Raw genomic sequence first — 19,648 nt, forward strand, 5'->3', positions numbered from 1 at the left:
GATGATCTTTTAGATAATGAATTTAAAAATTAGTTATTTTTATTCATATAATTGTCTATATAAGTTTTTTTTTTTTTTTTTACATTATTAATATTTAAAAATTAAATTCAATAAAATAATGTGGCATTTTTTTTTTGGGTGTATTAATATGTGTTGATTTAATAAAGTTTTACTAGTGTTATAACTGATCTCTTGTTTTCTTTTTCACATTAGTAATAGTATTACTCTGTTGACTTGAACGTCATATAGTTTCTATAGGTTAGTTGGTTGAATCCTCCAAATAGTTTCCTATTATATTCAACTAAACCAAAAGTTAATGGCTTAATGCAGAAACTTCATTGTAGTTATTGTATTCCTTTTCGAATGCTGACATACCATCTGTTCGCAGCAATGGCTCCCTCCTACTTCTTGCCCACTTGTTACGTTTGCAATGTATGATTTCTGAACAACCAAACAATAGAGTCAGTCGTTGGAAAATGACTCAGAAAAATGGTAGTTGAAAGAAAAAAGGAAGAAGCTTAACTTCAAGGCAATGGGGACCCTGCAACCAATTAGCACCATCTCTTATGTGGACACATTAGGTGTGTCATGTGTGTGTGTGTGTGTAAAGAGTTTAGTTTCCCTTCATAAAATCTCACCACTACATTCTTGTTTTTCTTCCATTGTGTCACCCCACATTGTCTCCTTCACTATAGTCACTACCAAATCGATATGGAAGCCAGCGCCGGACTTGTCGCTGGCTCTCATAACCGCAATGAGCTTGTTGTCATTCATGGCCATGAAGAGGTAACAGATATCTATGACATTGAAGCTACAAAAGGAGTTCAATTGCTGGTTGTTTTTCATCAAACAGTTTTGATTGATATATGTGTTGTGTTACTACTATGTCCTTTTCTTGCAGCACAAGCCTTTGAAGAACTTGGATGGTCAAGTGTGTGAGATATGTGGTGATGAGGTGGGACTCACGGTGGATGGAGACTTGTTTGTGGCCTGCAATGAGTGTGGTTTTCCGGTGTGCCGGCCGTGCTATGAGTATGAAAGGAGGGAAGGCAGCCAACTTTGTCCACAATGCAAAACCAGATACAAGCGTCTCAAGGGTAACTAGTTAATGAATTAAGATGTTACATTTTACATTTTTCCATTCTCTTTTACTTGTAATTGTTACTTCTTGATAATCGATGTATTTGAATACATTGATTTTATGAATATACTAAGAAGTAACAATAACAGATAACAGAAATTTAAAGGAAAACTTATACATGTTTTTGTTTGATTTGTAAATTATTGTTGTTATGTTATAATCTAAAGTTGGCCATTATATTAGGGAGTCCAAGGGTGGAGGGAGATGAAGATGAGGAGGATGTGGATGATATTGAACATGAATTTAACATTGAGGACGAAAGGAACAAGCATGACCATTCTGCAGAAGCCATGCTGTATGGGAAGATGAGCTATGGAAGAGGTCCTGAAGATGAAGATAATGCTCAATTCCCAGCTGTCATTTCTGGTGGTCGATCTCTTCCTGTAAGATGTTTGAACTTTGAACTATTTCAATAGAAAATAAAGCCTTCTTATACAATTATTCAACTCATACAAATTCTAACTTTGCTTGCATGAATATGCAGGTGAGTGGAGAGTTATCAGCAGCGGGATCTCATGCTTATGGAGAGATGTTATCTTCTTCATTGCATAAAAGAGTGCATCCATATCCAGTTTCTGAACCTGGTAATATATCGGTTACAATTTGGTAATAGACATTGTATAAAAAAAAAAGAACAAAAGTGTATTAATGTTATGATCCTAAACAGGAAGTGAAAGATGGGATGATAAGAAAGATGGATGGAAAGAAAGGATGGATGATTGGAAACTTCAACAAGGCAATTTAGGCCCTGAACCTGATGAAGATTTTGATGCAGCCTTGTATGCTTCTATAAAAACATTCCTCCAAGCAGTTCTCTGATTTAACTTGAATGAAATGATGGCAATTATGTCAACTGTTGCAGGTTGGATGTAACAAGGCAACCACTATCAAGGAAGGTACCAATTGCATCTAGCAAAGTGAATCCATATAGGATGGTGATTGTGGCGCGGCTTGTTATTCTTGCATTCTTTCTAAGATATCGAATTCTGAACCCGGTTCATGATGCACTGGGGCTATGGCTAACTTCCATTATATGTGAAATCTGGTTTGCTTTTTCATGGATCCTTGATCAGTTCCCTAAATGGTTTCCAATTGACAGAGAGACCTACCTTGACCGTCTTTCAATCAGGTAACGATATTATTAGATAAAATATCATTTATATGTCTTTGTTTAATAGCTTAACCTTTTCAGAGAAATGATTGCGTGACCAAAATGTTGTTCATATGTTAGGTATGAGCGTGAAGGTGAACCAAACATGCTTGCTCCTGTAGATGTGTTTGTGAGTACTGTGGACCCTATGAAGGAACCTCCTCTTGTTACAGCAAACACTGTTCTTTCAATCTTGGCCATGGATTACCCTGTTGACAAGATATCATGCTACATTTCTGATGATGGTGCTTCAATGTGTACATTTGAAGCCTTATCAGAAACTGCAGAGTTTGCTAGGAAGTGGGTACCATTTTGCAAGAAATTTTCCATAGAACCAAGGGCACCGGAGATGTACTTCTCTGAGAAAATTGACTACCTCAAGGACAAAGTGCAACCAACTTTTGTTAAGGAGCGGCGCGCAATGAAGGTTAGTACTAAAATTACTAGGATAACACAGACAAAAATGGTTAAGCATCAAATGAGACACTTAAAAAATATTAGTAGTTGTGAGGAACAAAAATGGTAGAACCTTTTTACATTATGTACAAAAAGACTTCAAGGATTGACTCTATTAATTGTTTGTTTGATAGAGAGAATATGAAGAGTTTAAGGTGAGGATCAATGCACTTGTGGCTAAAGCACAGAAGGTTCCTCCAGGAGGGTGGATCATGCAGGATGGGACACCATGGCCAGGAAACAATACTAAGGATCATCCTGGTATGATTCAAGTATTTCTTGGCCACAGTGGAGGCCATGACACTGAAGGAAATGAGCTTCCTCGTCTCGTCTATGTCTCCAGGGAGAAAAGGCCTGGTTTTCAGCACCACAAGAAAGCTGGTGCCATGAATGCTCTGGTAGAGTTTTGAATTTTGAGCAGCAGTGTTATTTACGTGATGTCCAATTTCACCTTTATGAGCCACTATTTCACTTCATTCTTCTCTGATGATTGCCGCGATTTCCAGATTCGGGTCTCTGCTGTGCTTACAAATGCTCCTTTCATGCTGAACTTGGATTGTGATCACTATGTCAATAACAGCAAAGCTGTCCGAGAGGCCATGTGCTTTTTAATGGACCCTCAAACTGGGAAGAAAGTCTGCTATGTCCAATTTCCTCAGAGATTTGATGGTATCGATACACATGATCGGTATGCTAACAGGAACACAGTTTTCTTTGATGTAAGTCACTACAAGATTCTCAGCTTCAGTAAGACATGGCCTTTTTAAAGCACTGTCTTTGCAGAATTCAGATACTTAACTACTTTCACTTCTTTGTGTTTGCAGATTAACATGAAGGGATTGGATGGAATTCAGGGTCCTGTATATGTGGGCACAGGTTGTGTATTCAGGAGGCAAGCTTTATATGGATACAATCCTCCAAAGGGTCCTAAACGTCCAAAAATGGTAAGTTGTGACTGTTGTCCATGCTTCGGAAAGCGTAAGAAGGCAAAGCATGCAAAGAATGATGCAATTGCAGAGGCTGCAAACCTTAAAGGTTCTCATTTTTCTCTATTCATTAGTCACTACTATTTGAAACTAATTTGTATCCAAATTGGTTTCCCTTTACCTATTCTAACCCGTCACATGTCTCTATATAGTAATGGAGGATGACAAAGAGTTGCTCATGTCCCAAATGAATTTTGAGAAGAAATTTGGGCAGTCATCTATTTTTGTGACCTCAACTTTGATGGAAGATGGTGGTGTACCTCCTTCATCAAGTCCAGCAAGCCAGCTTAAAGAAGCCATTCATGTAATCAGTTGTGGTTATGAAGATAAAACTGAATGGGGAATTGAGGTAAATTCTATTTTTAATAAGGTTATCAAACTCAAGAGTTCACCTAATGGATAAACTTGAAATGTAAAACTCAACTCGGCGAAATCTCGATTGTCCTGAATATCTTACTATATTCACATTTAAGAATAAAAGGAACTCATCCAAGAGTTTTGCTTTCCAAATTTGCAGCTAGGTTGGATCTATGGTTCTATTACAGAGGATATTCTAACAGGTTTCAAGATGCATTGCCGTGGTTGGAGATCCATTTACTGCATGCCAAAGAGAACAGCATTCAAGGGTACTGCTCCCATCAACTTGTCAGATAGGCTTAACCAGGTGCTTCGTTGGGCACTTGGATCCATCGAGATCTTCTTCAGTCGCCATTGCCCGTTATGGTATGGCTACAAGGAAGGGAAGCTAAAGTGGCTTGAGAGATTTGCATATGCAAACACAACTGTCTACCCATTCACATCCATACCTCTGGTTGCATACTGTATTCTTCCTGCTGTCTGCTTACTCACTGACAAATTCATCATGCCGCCGGTAACAATTTTTGAACTATTCACTTCAATTTAGAATGGAGTTAGACATGACATGATTCTTGAATTTTAACATGCATAGTTTCATATAATTTTATGTTATCTTCAGAAAAGCACGAGACATGACATTATATGAATGCTAATAAATATATTGTAGGACTCAATCCAAGATAGCTAAAAAGCTGAAAATGCTTCAATCCTCAAAAACTCACACTTTTTTTTATTGCTTATGATTCAGATAAGCACTTTTGCTGGTTTGTACTTTGTTGCTCTCTTCTCTTCAATCATTGCAACTGGCATTCTTGAGTTGAAATGGAGTGGAGTGAGCATTGAAGAATGGTGGAGAAATGAACAATTCTGGGTCATTGGTGGTGTATCAGCACATCTCTTTGCTGTCATACAAGGTCTTCTGAAGGTGTTGGCTGGAATTGACACCAACTTCACTGTCACATCCAAGGCTGCAGACGATGAAGAATTTGGAGAGTTATACACCTTCAAGTGGACTACTCTCTTGATTCCTCCAACTACAATCTTAATAATCAACATTGTTGGGGTTGTTGCTGGAATCTCAGATGCAATAAACAATGGTTACCAATCATGGGGACCTCTCTTTGGAAAACTCTTCTTCTCCTTCTGGGTGATTGTCCATCTATATCCATTCCTTAAAGGTTTGATGGGTCGGCAAAACCGCACACCTACCATAGTTGTGATATGGTCAGTGCTACTGGCTTCCATCTTCTCGTTGCTCTGGGTAAGAATTGATCCATTTGTGACGAAAACTAAAGGACCTGATACCAAGATGTGTGGAATAAACTGCTGAAGATTAGTGTTCCCTTCATAGTATTCTTTGGTGACCATGTTGATGGTGTGTGCAAATGCTTGATTTTAAGGTATAATTTGTTAACCAACGAATGTAGATGCACATGGAGGAATAAGGAAAGACTGAAAGCTATCAAGTGCAAGTGCAGTTTTGTCGTTTTTGTAAATGTACTACATATAGCCTTATGTTTTGGCTTAAATTGCCCAAGGATTGGAAAGCAAATGAACTTTACAAGTTTACCGATATATCGTGCAAATTAGTGGTACACTGATCTTCAATCACATTCATCTTTTATTGAATTATAACCATATTTCTTTTTCACAATCATTAAACAGAATGCAAAGGCAGTAGCAAATATACCTGATCTACAAATTGGTTTTGAATGATTTAGGCTCTGGAAACTGGATTTGTAGTTGTGTAACGACATGTGAATCAATTCACTCCATGGAAGATTTGAGCTTGAAAATCAACTGTTAAATTTTCTAATAGGTTTAAGATTACATGAATCTCTTTATCAGAAAGCAACAACTTTCTATAAGCAACAATTTTCTTCCTTCATTAAACAAAGGAGAAGCACTGAGCAAAATATTTAATTTTGTAAGTATATAAGGAAAAGAAAAGATTCTTTTGGTTGCAAATTCGTTAGAATTATTTCATATATTCAACAGCAGCTCCAAATAGCAAATAAAAAATTGAGAACACTTGATGACTAGATAAATAGTGAAACATGGTAACTTACTATCAACTCCGTTACAATAGTACAGCCGAGGAGGATATCAGCCTCCTGCATGGACAAAAAGAATGCAATGCTAGTATGTGTCTCTAAAAGATACAATGACTAAGACTGCTTGATACAGTAAACGGGCTTGTATGATGTTTAGGTGGAGTACAGCAGCAGACAAGCATGATAGAACTTAGATATCACTCAATTTAACTTGCTTCAAAAATATTTCAAGTGATCAACTCATTGTCATGCTGCTCAAGTGGGGTGTCCGCGTCGCATTATTGTAAGGTAAAAAATATGAAACTAAAAGCTCAGGTGATGCTTCTGTCCCACTTAGTTTAACTGGTAAACAATTATTCATTCAGATTCACCAATAATCGCCACAAGAACAGACACCATCTTTGAAGTGGTGGAATCTGTTAGCATCCCTGACTACAATGACTCTTTCTGTGATCTTTGATATATATTTAGTTGCAGTATGACAATCTAAACAAACCCGGAGATTCTTGATGATCCTGATCTCAGTACCAGGTTCAGTTGTAATAAGAGCAAAAGCAATGGCTAACTTCTCACTGTGAACATTAACCATGAGCTCCTTTTCTTCTTCTTCCACATCATGCAAAGCAGTGACTGTCTCCGAACGGTATCCAATTTCCCTCATCTTGCTAGTTAACTTCTCCAGCATTTCATAGATAGCAGTAGCATGAGAATGAGATCGATCACCAGATACAAATACATGTGGGGTCCCATGAATCTCAACTAGAGTGCAACCAGGAGTCTTTGCCAGTTTTCTTTTCTTCACTCCTTCTCGTATTGAAGCAGCTTTTGGGAAGTTTCTCTCTACCGAGTATATATTAGAGAGCAAAACATGGTATCCAACACTCCCTGGATCCAATTCAAATAGCTTTTCCGAAGCCATGCGGGCCATATTTGTGTCTTTGTGAATCATGCAAGCACCAAGCAATGTACCCCACACTGCAGGACCAGGCTCAACAGGCATGCTCCTTATAAATTCTAAGGCCTTTTCTAACTGCCCAGCTCGCCCAAGAATGTCCACCATGCATGCATAGTGCTCAGGCAGGGGTTTGATACCGTATTTATTGATCATAGCACGGAAAATTTCATCTCCTTCTCTTACCAAGCCAGCATGACTACAAGCATACATGACTGAAAGAAAAGTAACACTAGATGGTTGAAATCCTAAATGTAACATCTCATTAAAAAGCTTAAGCGCTTCATGCCCGTGTCCATGGAGCCCATAACCAAAAATCATAGTATTCCATGTGACAGTATTCTTTTCACTCATCGAGTCAAATAGTTGCCATGCCTCTGATATGTTCCCACACTTAGCATACATGTCAACTAGAGCAGTGGAAACATAAATGTTTGGTTCAAGATTTTTGATTTTGATCAGCTCATGGACCCATTTCCCAAAACTCAGTGCTCCTAGTTGAGCACAAGCTGAAAGGATAGTTGTGATTGTAACTGGATTTGGAGCAAACTCAGTCTTCATCATCTCCTGAAAAAGAGAGAGAGAGGTCTCGGTTAAACCATTCTGAGTATAACCCGAAATCATAGCATTCCAAGCAGCCACAGTTTTCTCTGGCGATTCATCAAATAAGGAGCGTGCTAAGTCCATTTCATTGAGCCTACTGTACACAGTTGTGAGTGCGGTTGAAACAGATGGATGCGAAATAGTACCAGATTTCACACAAAATCCCTGAATAGAGGAAGCCAAATGAAGATGACCAAAGGGAGAAGACACTGGAATCAAGCCAACCATAGTGCTTGAACTCACCCTCTGACCAGAAGCAAGCAACTCTCTGAAAAGCTTCACCGAACACTCAACCTCACCATTGCAAGTAAACCCAGAAATAAGAGCATTGTAAGACACCAAGTCAGGCTTATCGATCATCCAAAATAACAACCTAGCAGTGTCCACATCCCCACATTTCGAATACAATGAAACCAAGCCCGTAAGCACATAATCAACAGAATGAAACCCAATTTTCATAGCCAAACACTGAATCCCCATCCCAACTCCCAACTCCTTCAACTCAGCAGCTGCAGGGAGCACAGTAGCCAATGTAGTTGAATCCAACCTCACCCCATCTTCAACCATGTCCCCAAAAACCTCAATAGAATCCTCATAACAACAATTCCTCGCCAAGCCATTAACCATAGCGTTCCACAAAACAGTATCTTTCTCAGGCATTCTATCAAACACCTTTCTAGCATACCCAACACGAGAAAACTTGCAGTACAAGTCAACGAGTGCAGAACCCACAAATAGGTTGGGGGCCAACCCATCAACAATGGCATGCGCGTGCAGCATCATCCCGTGCTTCTCGTCGCGGGAACCAGAAGCGGCGTTGATTGTGAAAGCGTAGGTGAAGTTATCAGGGGAAAGGTTGATGCTTTTGCGGAGGCGGGAGTAGAGGGAGAGAGAGGTAGAAGGGGAAGCGTTGAGGGAGAAACCTTGGACGAGGACGTTGAAGAGGAAGATGTCGGGTTTGGGGAAGGAGAAGAAAAGAGAGAGGGCGTGGCGAGGGGCGCGGAGGTCGAAGAGGCGCTGGGTGAGCTTGGTGACGGTGGCAATGTCGGAGTGGAAGCCATTACGGAGGAGCTGAGCGTGGAGCTGGAGGAGGTGGTGGATGGTGGCGGAGTTGGTGATGAGTGAGAGGAGGGCGTTGCGGCTCGGCGGTGCAGACAGCTCCCGGTGAATCATCTGCATCTGCACTCCAATTTCATCATTCCCTTCTTTAACAAAACAACGGATCCTTTTTTTTTTTTTTTTGGTGACTGGATCCTTTTTTTTTTTTAATCCTAAAAGAATGCTTATAAAATAAAATATTTATTTCTTGATATGTTTTTTTTTTAAAAATACATTTTCAATAGTACCAATACATTTAAAATGGTAACAGTTTAATTTTTATTTTTCAATCTAATTCAATTTTATTTAAAAAAATTATTATTTATATTTTATCAATTTCAATTTATTTTTTATTCTAATCTTCTTAAAATTATTGTGGTTTGGATCGCATAAGCTCTGTTATTTAGCATCAAAATGTTTAACTTCGTGCTATTTTTGCCTTTGGTGGTCAAATATGAATTAAATGCAAACTATAGTGCAAAAATGGGTTGAACTCAATATAACTCTTTTGCTTTGCATTTTCTTTCTCATTTGTCCTGATACAAAATTACAAGTGGAAGGCTTGGTCGCCAGTGTTGACTAAAGAAAGGAGAGGAAGATAATAATGGAACAATATGAATTCCAACATATTTGAGTGAGAGACAAAAAAGGGAAGGAGCCTATTTAAACATAACAAAAATAATTTACAAGGGTAAATAACCTGAAATAATTATATAATATATTAGATATACTTATACTATTTGGCTGCAGCCGCAAGAAGTGTTGTTAGCTTAGAAGTAGGTCAAGCTAATGCTTGTTTAAATTCCAGCATTTGTTACTTATTCACCTCTAAAACTTGCTTGATTTGCATGAGATGCGTCCGAAGGCTATTTTCCTCAACCTGATTTATCCAAAAAATAATTAGAAGACTAGCAACACAATGATGATGATAACCATGAAACGCATTATTTTTGTCTCATCAAATGCTCACGAACAAATTTACATGCAAAATATTTCTCTCAAACTGTCTTAATGAAAGAAACTAATCAAACTAATCCACTATGAATTTGGAAGGATGTGTCTCCATTTTATCTTTGTATACTACATATTTTGGTTGATAACTATGATTGAGAACTGAGCCACATATTTTGGTTGGCTGTTAACTTATTTTCATACCCAACATCATAAATTTTAGAGATTTTATTGAGTACAATGTTGTTAACTGTTTAGTATATACCATGACTCTCACCTGCATAGCTGCTGCAAATGTTAGTAGCGCTTCGCATTCATCAAGCAAGGCCTTTTCCTGTGCTGATACGATAGCAACTTCAGAAATTAAATTATTCATGGCCTCCACCTATGATAACATAAAAACAGGTGTAAATGCCTAGAATATTGCATTTGACTACGAAATGATGGAAAAAATGATATTGACCATCAGATACTAAATTAAACAGTAATACAATAAATGGAGGACAAGTTTGATAGTAATGTGTTAGCCTAGAAAACAACAGGAAAATAGATGATAAGGTGGACTAAAACAGTATAACTCTAGATAAAATAAGTCACCCGTGAAAGCGAAGGGCAGATTGCAGATCCCATTGCTTGCATGACATCAACAGCTGAACAGATAGCAACTTTCAAATGCTCAATATCTGCCTGAAAAGGTGTAAAGTTATTATTGTTAACTTGTTATTATCGATGCATGCATCTCATCCGGTCGTCCCAGGTATCAAATCAACAAACACAAACCAGGCATACCTTTGCTCCTCCAGTCACTGGAAGACGAAGAGTGCTTGCCTCGAAGTCTTCTATAGCCCCAGATACAGCATCAACGTGATCATTTTCAACTGCAGCCCAATCATCAAGGTAGGTCATCTGCTTCAAACATAGTTAAAGACCCACATCAGAACAATATATCACCAAGTATTGAAAGTTGAACCAAGTAATGAAGGGAAATAGGATTACACTTATAGGAAGTGATATAATTATATCAACCGCTAATATCAATAACATGTAATCAGAGACTAATAAAAAACCTATATTCAATATACAGGGGCATAGGGCCAATATCTGCTGTGCATATTTGCTTAACTCATAAATCACCAACTATCCAAATCAATCATGTAAAAAATTTAATGAATAAAAAGTAACTTGAATGTCCCTAAAAAAAGGTGGCATGTGGAATCATAACTATTTTAGTCATCACAGAAGCATTACTTGATCATTCAAAATAGAATTCAGCTTGAGCTCGAGCCGCAGCTGCTGGAGATTGATCCTCTTCCTAATAATTGATTCCCACATAGACAAAGTAGTGCTCCATACATCATACAAAGTTCTCTGCATCATTGTTGAAAGATTTTTGTAAAATGATGTAAGCAAGTAAATTGACGTGCACAATCCTGTACATAGCATAAGAACTACACTGCAAGAGTTTGCAAGCTTGTGAAAGAGAGCAAATCAAACCTCCACAGTTAAATTTTGGATGTAAAGTGCATCCTCTGCTCTTGCATTGACAAATCTCCATTGCAGGTATCTGTTGTACATAAGTCGTAACTGGTGAGCATCTTCTATGAAGGCTGCACTCTTTTTCCCTTTTTTAAAATCAGCAATAAAGCTCATAACTGAAGTTGAATTGTCAGATGGACTGGTAGGACTGGTTGGCCTAATTTGAGATGGACTAAGCCCTCTAGAAAAAGGAGTTACAGGAGTTGATGGCCTCGACCGAGATGGACTGAGACCTCTTGAACCAGGAGAGGATATCACCGATGTCTTACTGGGTGAGGCAGGACGCGACAAGGACAGAGATCTGACTCCAGCAGTTGACAATCCTGTTTTATCTGATGGAGTTGTAGAAACGGGTCTAAGTGATCTTAATAACTGGAGGCGGTCATCAGTTGATTTCATCTGGCTTCCTGTCCTTCCGCTTTCACCAAGCAATGACAGCCTTCCAGCATCATTAGAACCTTTTTGCACGGGCTTACTTGTTTCACCTGGTAGAGACAATCTTCTCAGTGAAGGCATGCCAGTTCCCGAGGCCGAAACTTCACTCGATAAAGACAATCTTCTCAGCGATGATACACCAGTTTCTGAAATTGGAGTGCTCAACTTTCTTATCGTGGTATCAGCATGATCTATATTTCGGTTCAATGAACTAGGCAATACCTTCCCACCTACTCTACTTGGCCATCGATGCTGATCTATCAATCGAGAGTGCAGACCATCAACTGGTTTTGAATTCTCTGATTGATCAGTGGTATTCTTCCCTTTAAGAGGGCTCCTAATTCTCTCAGGAGTAGCCTTTCGAGGAGTTTCAGCCTTCTTGTGAGCCACATTGGAAGCAGGCCTCAATGTACGATCAGAAGGGCTAGTAACCGGCTTCTCTTTTTCTTTCTTGCTGACAGGTATCGAAATGGTATCGGACTGGAAAGAAACACTCAAGCTTCGCATTGTAGAAGGCCATAGGGTCTCTGGAAAACGGCTACCAGCTGCCTGTCTGGATGATAAATGCACATCTGCAGATGAGTCGCTGACCGGTGTGGAAGGACTGCGTGGGGAAGAGGGAGTAGCCGGCCTCTTCCTCTCTGCTGAGAGAGGCCTCTTTGGTAACGATTTGGGTGATGCAGGAGTAGTTCTTGAGAGGGTTGGAGATGGGCATCTCCGAGGAGTAGAAGTTGGGGATGCTGGAGAAGGTGATTTATACCTTGAACTAACTTCCCTTGTTGCTGGAAGCCTGGTAGCGAGTCCATTGAACTTTTCAGCTAGAACCAAGGGTTGTCTTCGAGTCTCCACAGCTCGGAGTTTCCGTAATGCTTGATCTGATTCATGTACATCCATCCACTCTATCACAGTTAGACCACATTGATCTTAGTGTTCATGAAACTCGGCTAGATATAGCAGCTTTGGCAATCAATGGAATAAATGAACAGCACAGATTATCCAGAAAGAAGATCCTTTCCTCTGCAATAAATCTGCAACAAATGCAAAGAAAGTTAAGATACCCCAGATTGGAAAAGAAAAAGGAAACCAGAGAATAAACCCATAAACAAAAAAAGTGTACATCTTTACAGAGACTCTGATCTGTTAGAGAACAAATTTGAGAATCGTGTGTGGTAAACGCAAGTGGGTATGTTTTTGTCATAAAAAATATCCTGAATCCAACAAGATCAGGACACGGCAAGAAGAATATGGAGAGGGAAAACAACATTAGTTGTGATGGATGAGAGAAACTAGCGGAAACTGTCTCAACGTGCATTTAACGTTTTATCACCAAACTTTGGTTACAGTTTAACTGGAGAACATAGCAAGAATTGCAGGGATGGGAGGGGGGTCCCCTTGGAAATTGGGGATACTGGGAAATGAAATGGAATTATGGAGGGGGTGTAGGATAAGAAAGAGGTAAGTGCGTAGGGTAAGAGGCTTTTATTTTTTTTCCCCTTTTGTCTTTCTCACGGGAGTGCCATGGTCGGGTGGGTTGGCAATGGGTTCTCTCCACATAAACCCACTCTGTCCCTATTTCCTCATCTCTCTCAACTCCTTTTCATGAAAGGGAATTCTATGAAAGTGATGCCATAACTTGCAGGGCCAATAATAAGTGCCTATTTCTATTCCTATCTATCTTTCAAACTCAAACACAGTAACATTCTTCCCTTTCTTCCCAATTTGACTCGAACACTAATTAGTGGTAGTTAGTAGTTACCATATATATATGACAACTTACTGTTTCATGAGTTTTTTGTGCCTAAATTTGCAGAGAGAATTCTCAACTAGAGAATGTAAATTGGTGTGTTTTGTTTGTAATGCTATGCACAGATACATTATATGGGTTTTGTTGTAAGGTTGAAGTATGAACTAGCTGGTGGTAATGTTTGGGAGATGGGTAAAGACATGGACATCCACGTGCAGTGACGATTATTGTCCATCCCCATAAACACTTATTTCGCAAACCTAACATGATTCATCAGAATCAGAATAAAATAAAATACTTCATAAAAGATTGATTGTGAGGTAATTTCTTTTTTGACCATACCGAATAATTATTTTTCAAAGTACTCATGAACGAATATCTATAGAATGGAATCCCAGAAAAAGAAAAAGAAAAAAAAAAGGAACCATTTTAACCTGGAAAATTTGGAAAGAAACAAAGGGTTCTAGGACAGAGATCCATGACAGATGTCTGGATTGACAGGTTCATGTCTCTCTCTCTGAAGACACGTTAAGTGTTTTCACTGTTCATCTAATCTCGCAGAACGAATACAAACACTAGGGTTCATTGAATCCTAATTCCTTCAATCATTAAAATTAATTTGAACACTTTCTCTAATTTCGGAAATTCAAAATCCAAAAAGAAAAAAAAAATCAAATAACTCTCTCTTCTTCTGCTTCTTCTTCTTCGAATTCACCGAGCATGAAACTTGATCAAAAACCAAAATCTGGAGAAATCCACGCATGATGCGATAGTAGACAAAGTGATCTACGTAGAGCTAAGAAAACGAAAAATAGAAGCTCCGAAGAGGAAATTAATCAGAACACAATTGATTTCAATTTCGATGAATTTCTCACCTTCTACTGCTAAAAAAAAACTTGCTCTGATCAGATAATCTTTATTTTCTTCCTCTTCTTCTTCTTTCTATTTCGTTTTTTTTCCCCTAAAAATCAAAAAACAAAAGCAAGATGCGAAAGGAGGATCCAAAACGGAATAAGAAATGAGGTGCAGATCTCACGAAGGTTCGCCGGAGACAAACGGAGAAAGGACAGCCGGTCGCCGGAGTTCAACTTCGTCGCGGTGGCAATTTTGTGATTTCGAAGAGAAAGAGAGGGAAGGAGAAAGGGAAGAAGAAAATTAAAAGAGGAAAAATATAAAGTGATGATTTCTACTGAAAAATAAAAAAAAAAATTAAAAATATAAAAGAAATGAATTATAATATTATATATTACTGTATATTTAGGTTAATAAAATAATGTAAACGGTTTTCAGTTGGAAAGAAAAAGGAGGGAGTCGGGACGGTTGTTTTCGCGCCACCTACTTTTAATTGATTCTTCCGCCTTATGAAGTAATTTAATTTAATTTAATTATTTTTGTACTTTTTGTATTAAATGCGTGATGAGTTACTTATAATTAACAGATAAATGGTGCAATTCGTTTTTGAAATATTATTCGTTTTTTAAATTAATTTAAAAAAAATTAATCAAATTCATCTTTTAAAATTTTAAATTAATCGCGTTAGTATATTTGTTTTTTTTCTATTGTGCCAAAATTGATTAATATGGTACGTTAAGTGATTTTAATTAACTATTAGCAGGATAAATTTATGAAATTATATTAAATCAAAACCTAATTAAGGGGAGAACTTAAGGCATTAGAATCCATCAATTTAAGATTTATTTGGTCTAATTTTATAAATTTATTATGTTCGCTGCCAATTAGGACTTTTACGTATGTATTATGTGTCACTTAACGTATCTGTTCCAAGAATTATCTGAAACGTTGATTTAGACCTGAACGTGAGGTCTAGGTCTCTTTGAGGAGCAGCGTCCGACTTGGGATGTCGAGGTACCACCTGTCCGAGTTTCTCGTGAGGATGTGGGGGTGGTACCTACAAGAGACTCCGATACTTAAGTTAGCAAAGACTTTAAGCAGGTTTTTAGTAGATTAGAGCATGAGTTATACCTGGGGGGTGCCAGTGTAATTATAGTAGAGTTTGATGACCTCCCTAGTGGCGATAGTTCTATCTTATCTTATATCTTAGGAGTTTATTGAGATCTTATCTTCTAAATGAGATAGAGATGGTAGGAGAGATTTGGGAGGCAGTTACTTATTTAGATAAGTACAAGTCGATCTCCTTCGTCGTGTCCGACCTCTCAAAGAGGTTGGGTATCCGATAGAGGCCATCCTTTGAGGTGGGCCTTGTGTCTTTATTGGGCATGACTTTATAATTTGGGTCAGGGTATGAACAGTACCCTTGCTTGAGTCCTAATCTTTATATAGGTCAAGCTCGAGCATTCTGTGGCTTCTGCTTAGACGTCGGGTGCTCCTTTCTATGGAGGTCGGGTTTTTGACCCGTTTGAAAATTTAAACGTTTGTTCTTTGCAACTCTTATAAATAGTGTTCAAAATCGCTCTTTTGTTCTTCGGAAAAACCTTTTTGCCTTTAAAATAGAGCTAGGTCTTTCGAGATGTTGAGTTTCCGTTCATAGGTCCGACTTCGAGTAATCGGCCTTTATCAAGTTATTTTTACAACTTGTTTTTTATCCGATCTCATTGAAATCGCTTCACACGAGTTTATATAACTTCTTACATTAACTTATATCTCGCCGCTTCATCTTGACGACCAAGTTTAGGTCGGGCAATGAATTTTTGCGTTTTGTCGAGTTTAAATTAATGCTCTTAAGTAGGAAACTTTTGAAAAAATAGGAATTTTTATTAGTAAAAGAAAAAATTTCTTTACAGAAATATGCGTGTAAGGGGATTGAGTGCCCTTAATTCCCATACTGGTGCTTCATTAAAAACCTTTAGATCAGGAAAAAAGAGTGCATCTCTGCACGAGGTTCACTGCTTAGTTGTAGTACCTTCTTAGGTTATATGCGTGCTAGGACCTCGGGAGCTCTCACCCTTGGAGCTTGGACACTTTGTAGTAACCTTTGCCTAAGACCTCTACTATTTTGTAGGTCCTTTTCAATTAGCAGTCAGCTTCCTTTCTCCTTTTTTTTTTTACAATGGTGATGAATATACGGCTTCCCATCTATCCTGGTTGGTGTCTACGAGTGCATTATCCTCGTCTCTGCCGTTTGGTATATTTAATCCAATTTAACTGTAGAAGCAGAATCATCATCCCTATTTGATATCCTCTGCCTATTGGGAGAAATTTTTACAGAGTTTCTGGTATCCATAGAAAATGTATTCCAGCCTCTTTTTAATATGCTTGCATCCTATTTATGTCGGGTGGTTGTCTGACCATTTTGTTGATCATCCGCCATTATCAAGGGTTGAGCTCCATGTCTCCGGCAATGGCGCCAATGTTCCGAGGGTTACCTGAAACGTTGATTTGAGTCTGAACGTGAGGTCCAGGTCCCTTTGAGGGGCAGCGTCCGACTTGGGATGCCGAGGTGCCGCCTGTCCGAGTTTCTCGTGAGGAGGTGGGGGGTGGTACCTGCAAGAGACTCCGATACTTAAGTTAGCAAAAGTTTTAAGCAGATTTTTGGTAGATTAAAGCGTGAGTTATACCTGGAGGGTGCTAGTGTATTTATAGTAGAGTTTGATGACCTCTCTAGTGGCGGTAATTCGATCTTATCTTATATTTTAGGAGTTTGTTGAGATCTTATCTTCTAGATGAGATAGAGATAGTAGAAGAGATTTGGGGAGGCAGTTACTTATTTAGATAAGTACAAGCCGGTCCCTTTCGTCATATCTGACCTCTCAAAGAGGTTGGGTATCCGGTAGAGGCCATCCTTTGAGGTGGGCCTTATGTCTTTATTGGACTAGGCTTTATAATTTGGGTTAGAGTATAAATAGTATCATATCAACAAATTTTGACACATTAGTAACGGAGATCACAGAAAAACTAAAATAATTAACTTAAAATCTTTAAAAGACGAATTCGATTAAAAAAGAATTTTAAAAATTAATTTGACCATTTACTCTATAATTTACTAAAGTTAAATAAAATAATTAATATTGATATTAAATACTTGGCTTTAATTTATATTGAATACTTGGCTTTCATCGGATATAAATTGATATTAAATAATAAATATCACTATGTGAAAAGTGAAAACAACTTTGTCACATTATGCTGCGTTTAAATATCCTTCTCATCTCAACTCTGTTTTTAAGGAAAAATTTAAAACAGACGTAACATGTATTAATTAATACTTGCCATATTTTATTAATAAGTTAATTAATATATTTCTTTATCATTGACGTACTTGTGCTATTATCATTTGCCCTATTTTTTTTTTCTCGGAAAAGATAACATTGTAAGATACGTCATCTATTTTTGTAAATGAGAAAAACACAATTATTATGTGAAAAATTGCTCCCCTTTTTTTCAGATTTTGAATTTCTTTATTGAAACTATTTGTTAAACGAAAATAAAAGTACAAAATCATGCTTAACTCATTGCTTCCACTAGCTTGATTTACAATGTTAAGTAGACTTATGTTACAATCAAAATTAGGTAATACTTGTAAAATCATGGCTTTCAATTCGGACTAATAATTAATACGTGAAGGTGAGGAAAAGAAGTTTTTATTGCCTATTTTTAATATTCATTTTTTGTTGAGTGAAATAATGTAGTAACAATTTTTTGCATACTTTTTTTATCTCTCTCTCTCTCTTAGTACGTTAATTGTTTATTGGTATATTATGTAAAACTAAAACTCAATAACAAATTTTATTACTTTTTTAAAGGTCAGATTTTTCAATAAATTTTAGATCAAATTCAGGTTAATTCTTTTTTTGTTTTTTTTTTACGTTATTCATATTGATAGAACCAAAAGTTAAAGTTAAAATTTGTTGTTGATCAATAAATTACTGTATGCACGAGAATCGAGTAAATTGCTCAAGTTGTTTAAATTTAGGGTTAACTAACTACATAATTACAAGCTATACTTCTTATTAAGGGTAAAATCTGACCCACCTATTTTAACATCTAATTATTACCTTTGCTTTAGAAAAAGAAAAAAGAAAAATAAAAGGTGCAGAGAATAATTCAAACCTCATATGTGATTAAATTATTAGTTTCTATATATATTGCACCAAAATATGTACGTACCATAGTAGTTATGAACTATTAAATGTAGAAACCTTCCATAAAAAAATGCACCGCGATAATTTTCACGTCAACGAAAACCTACTATATATAGCGATGCCATTCTTAATTATTAGAACTTGAATAATGAGGATCATCTTAAATGCAGAGTCTCAACTATTTAATCCATTAAAAAATATACGGATATTATCTAAGTAACTTTTTTTACACACGCGCATTCTTCTACTTCACAGTCGTTTATTATATACGCGCAGGGACGGACCCAAGCATATAAATAAGGGGGCACTTGCCCCCATAATTTTTTAATTTTTGTTTTAAAAGATATAGTTATATATAATATGCTTCCACTTTAAATTTTAAATGACTCCACTACAAATAAAATAAATCAATTAGCTAAAGTTTTAAATTTATTTTTTTATTTTTTTTATCATTTTAACTATTATTTAACCTAATCAAATTTAATTATTGTACCGTCAGTTCTTTATTCTCTTAAACCCTCTTCTTATTTTTATATTTTCAACCTTCTTTTTCTATTCCTTGTCTAATGGTCATCTTCTCTTCATCAAAAAGTAAATTTTAAATTCTCCAATTTTTTTATATAGCTCTCCATGACTCTATGTATCTTTCAATTTCATTATTTTTCTTTTTGATATTTTCAATTGCATTTTTTAATTCAAACAATTATAGTTTAGGTATCAATCTAATATTTTATTTTTTCGTGACTTTATATATTTTATTTTATTCTCAATTTATTCATCCTTATTACTTATTTTTTATCTTTTGTTCTAATATATGTACCTATGTTGCATATAAAATTTTAAAATAAACTGATTAATTTACTAATTTAGAATATATTTTTTATTTTTAAAAATAATGATAAAAAATATTTTAATTATAATATATAATTAAACAGATACATAAAATATTTTAGCTAATATTATATCAAAATTAAATTAAAAAATATATAACAAATTTAATTATTTTAAAAAATAAAAAAAATTATAAAAATTATGTTTTTATTATTTTATATAAACATACTTTTCATATAAAGATTTAATTTTTCTAGTATTTATATATAATTCTAATTTCAAATTATAAATACT

General features: G+C 36.6%; 3 protein-coding genes across 5 annotated transcripts; 1 reads left to right on the top strand and 2 right to left on the bottom strand.

Annotated features, from left to right (window-relative positions):
• The first annotated feature begins 330 nt into the window (after nucleotides 1–330).
• Nucleotides 331–5,663, top strand: IRX3 (Cellulose synthase family protein). The gene is made up of 13 exons (XM_088502247.1): nucleotides 331–786; nucleotides 902–1,097; nucleotides 1,325–1,524; nucleotides 1,626–1,725; nucleotides 1,809–1,920; nucleotides 2,004–2,270; nucleotides 2,373–2,718; nucleotides 2,882–3,145; nucleotides 3,254–3,466; nucleotides 3,572–3,782; nucleotides 3,886–4,082; nucleotides 4,251–4,604; nucleotides 4,839–5,663. The coding sequence occupies exons 1-13, from the start codon at nucleotides 712–714 to the stop codon at nucleotides 5,418–5,420; spliced, it is 3,117 nt and encodes a 1,038-aa protein (XP_088358373.1). The 5' UTR covers nucleotides 331–711; the 3' UTR covers nucleotides 5,421–5,663.
• Nucleotides 5,664–6,122: 459 nt separating this feature from the next.
• Nucleotides 6,123–8,923, bottom strand: MEF29 (Pentatricopeptide repeat (PPR) superfamily protein). The gene has a single exon (XM_016317589.3). It carries the CDS (start codon nucleotides 8,876–8,878, stop codon nucleotides 6,512–6,514), a length of 2,367 nt encoding a protein of 788 aa, XP_016173075.2. The 5' UTR covers nucleotides 8,879–8,923; the 3' UTR covers nucleotides 6,123–6,511.
• Nucleotides 8,924–9,285: 362 nt separating this feature from the next.
• Nucleotides 9,286–14,653, bottom strand: QWRF8 (QWRF motif protein (DUF566)). 3 transcript variants are annotated; one of them, XM_021106381.2, is made up of 7 exons: nucleotides 14,500–14,653; nucleotides 11,243–12,747; nucleotides 10,997–11,116; nucleotides 10,538–10,654; nucleotides 10,346–10,435; nucleotides 10,026–10,133; nucleotides 9,286–9,677 (listed from the first exon to the last, which is right to left on the bottom strand). In XM_021106381.2, exons 2-7 carry the CDS (start codon nucleotides 12,611–12,613, stop codon nucleotides 9,612–9,614), a joined length of 1,872 nt encoding a protein of 623 aa, XP_020962040.1. In that variant the 5' UTR covers nucleotides 12,614–12,747; nucleotides 14,500–14,653; the 3' UTR covers nucleotides 9,286–9,611. The 3 variants fall into 3 exon arrangements, with proteins under 3 accessions (XP_020962040.1, XP_016200389.1, XP_088358374.1); XM_016344903.3 differs by having other exon boundaries at nucleotides 14,339–14,648; XM_088502248.1 differs by lacking the exon at nucleotides 14,500–14,653 and adding an exon at nucleotides 13,497–13,719.
• Nucleotides 14,654–19,648: the final 4,995 nt, after the last annotated feature.

Source organism: Arachis ipaensis, chromosome B1, assembly GCF_059453495.1.
Source record: "Arachis ipaensis isolate K30076 ecotype BB chromosome B1, ASM5945349v1, whole genome shotgun sequence".
Taxonomy (NCBI): domain Eukaryota; kingdom Viridiplantae; phylum Streptophyta; class Magnoliopsida; order Fabales; family Fabaceae; genus Arachis; species Arachis ipaensis.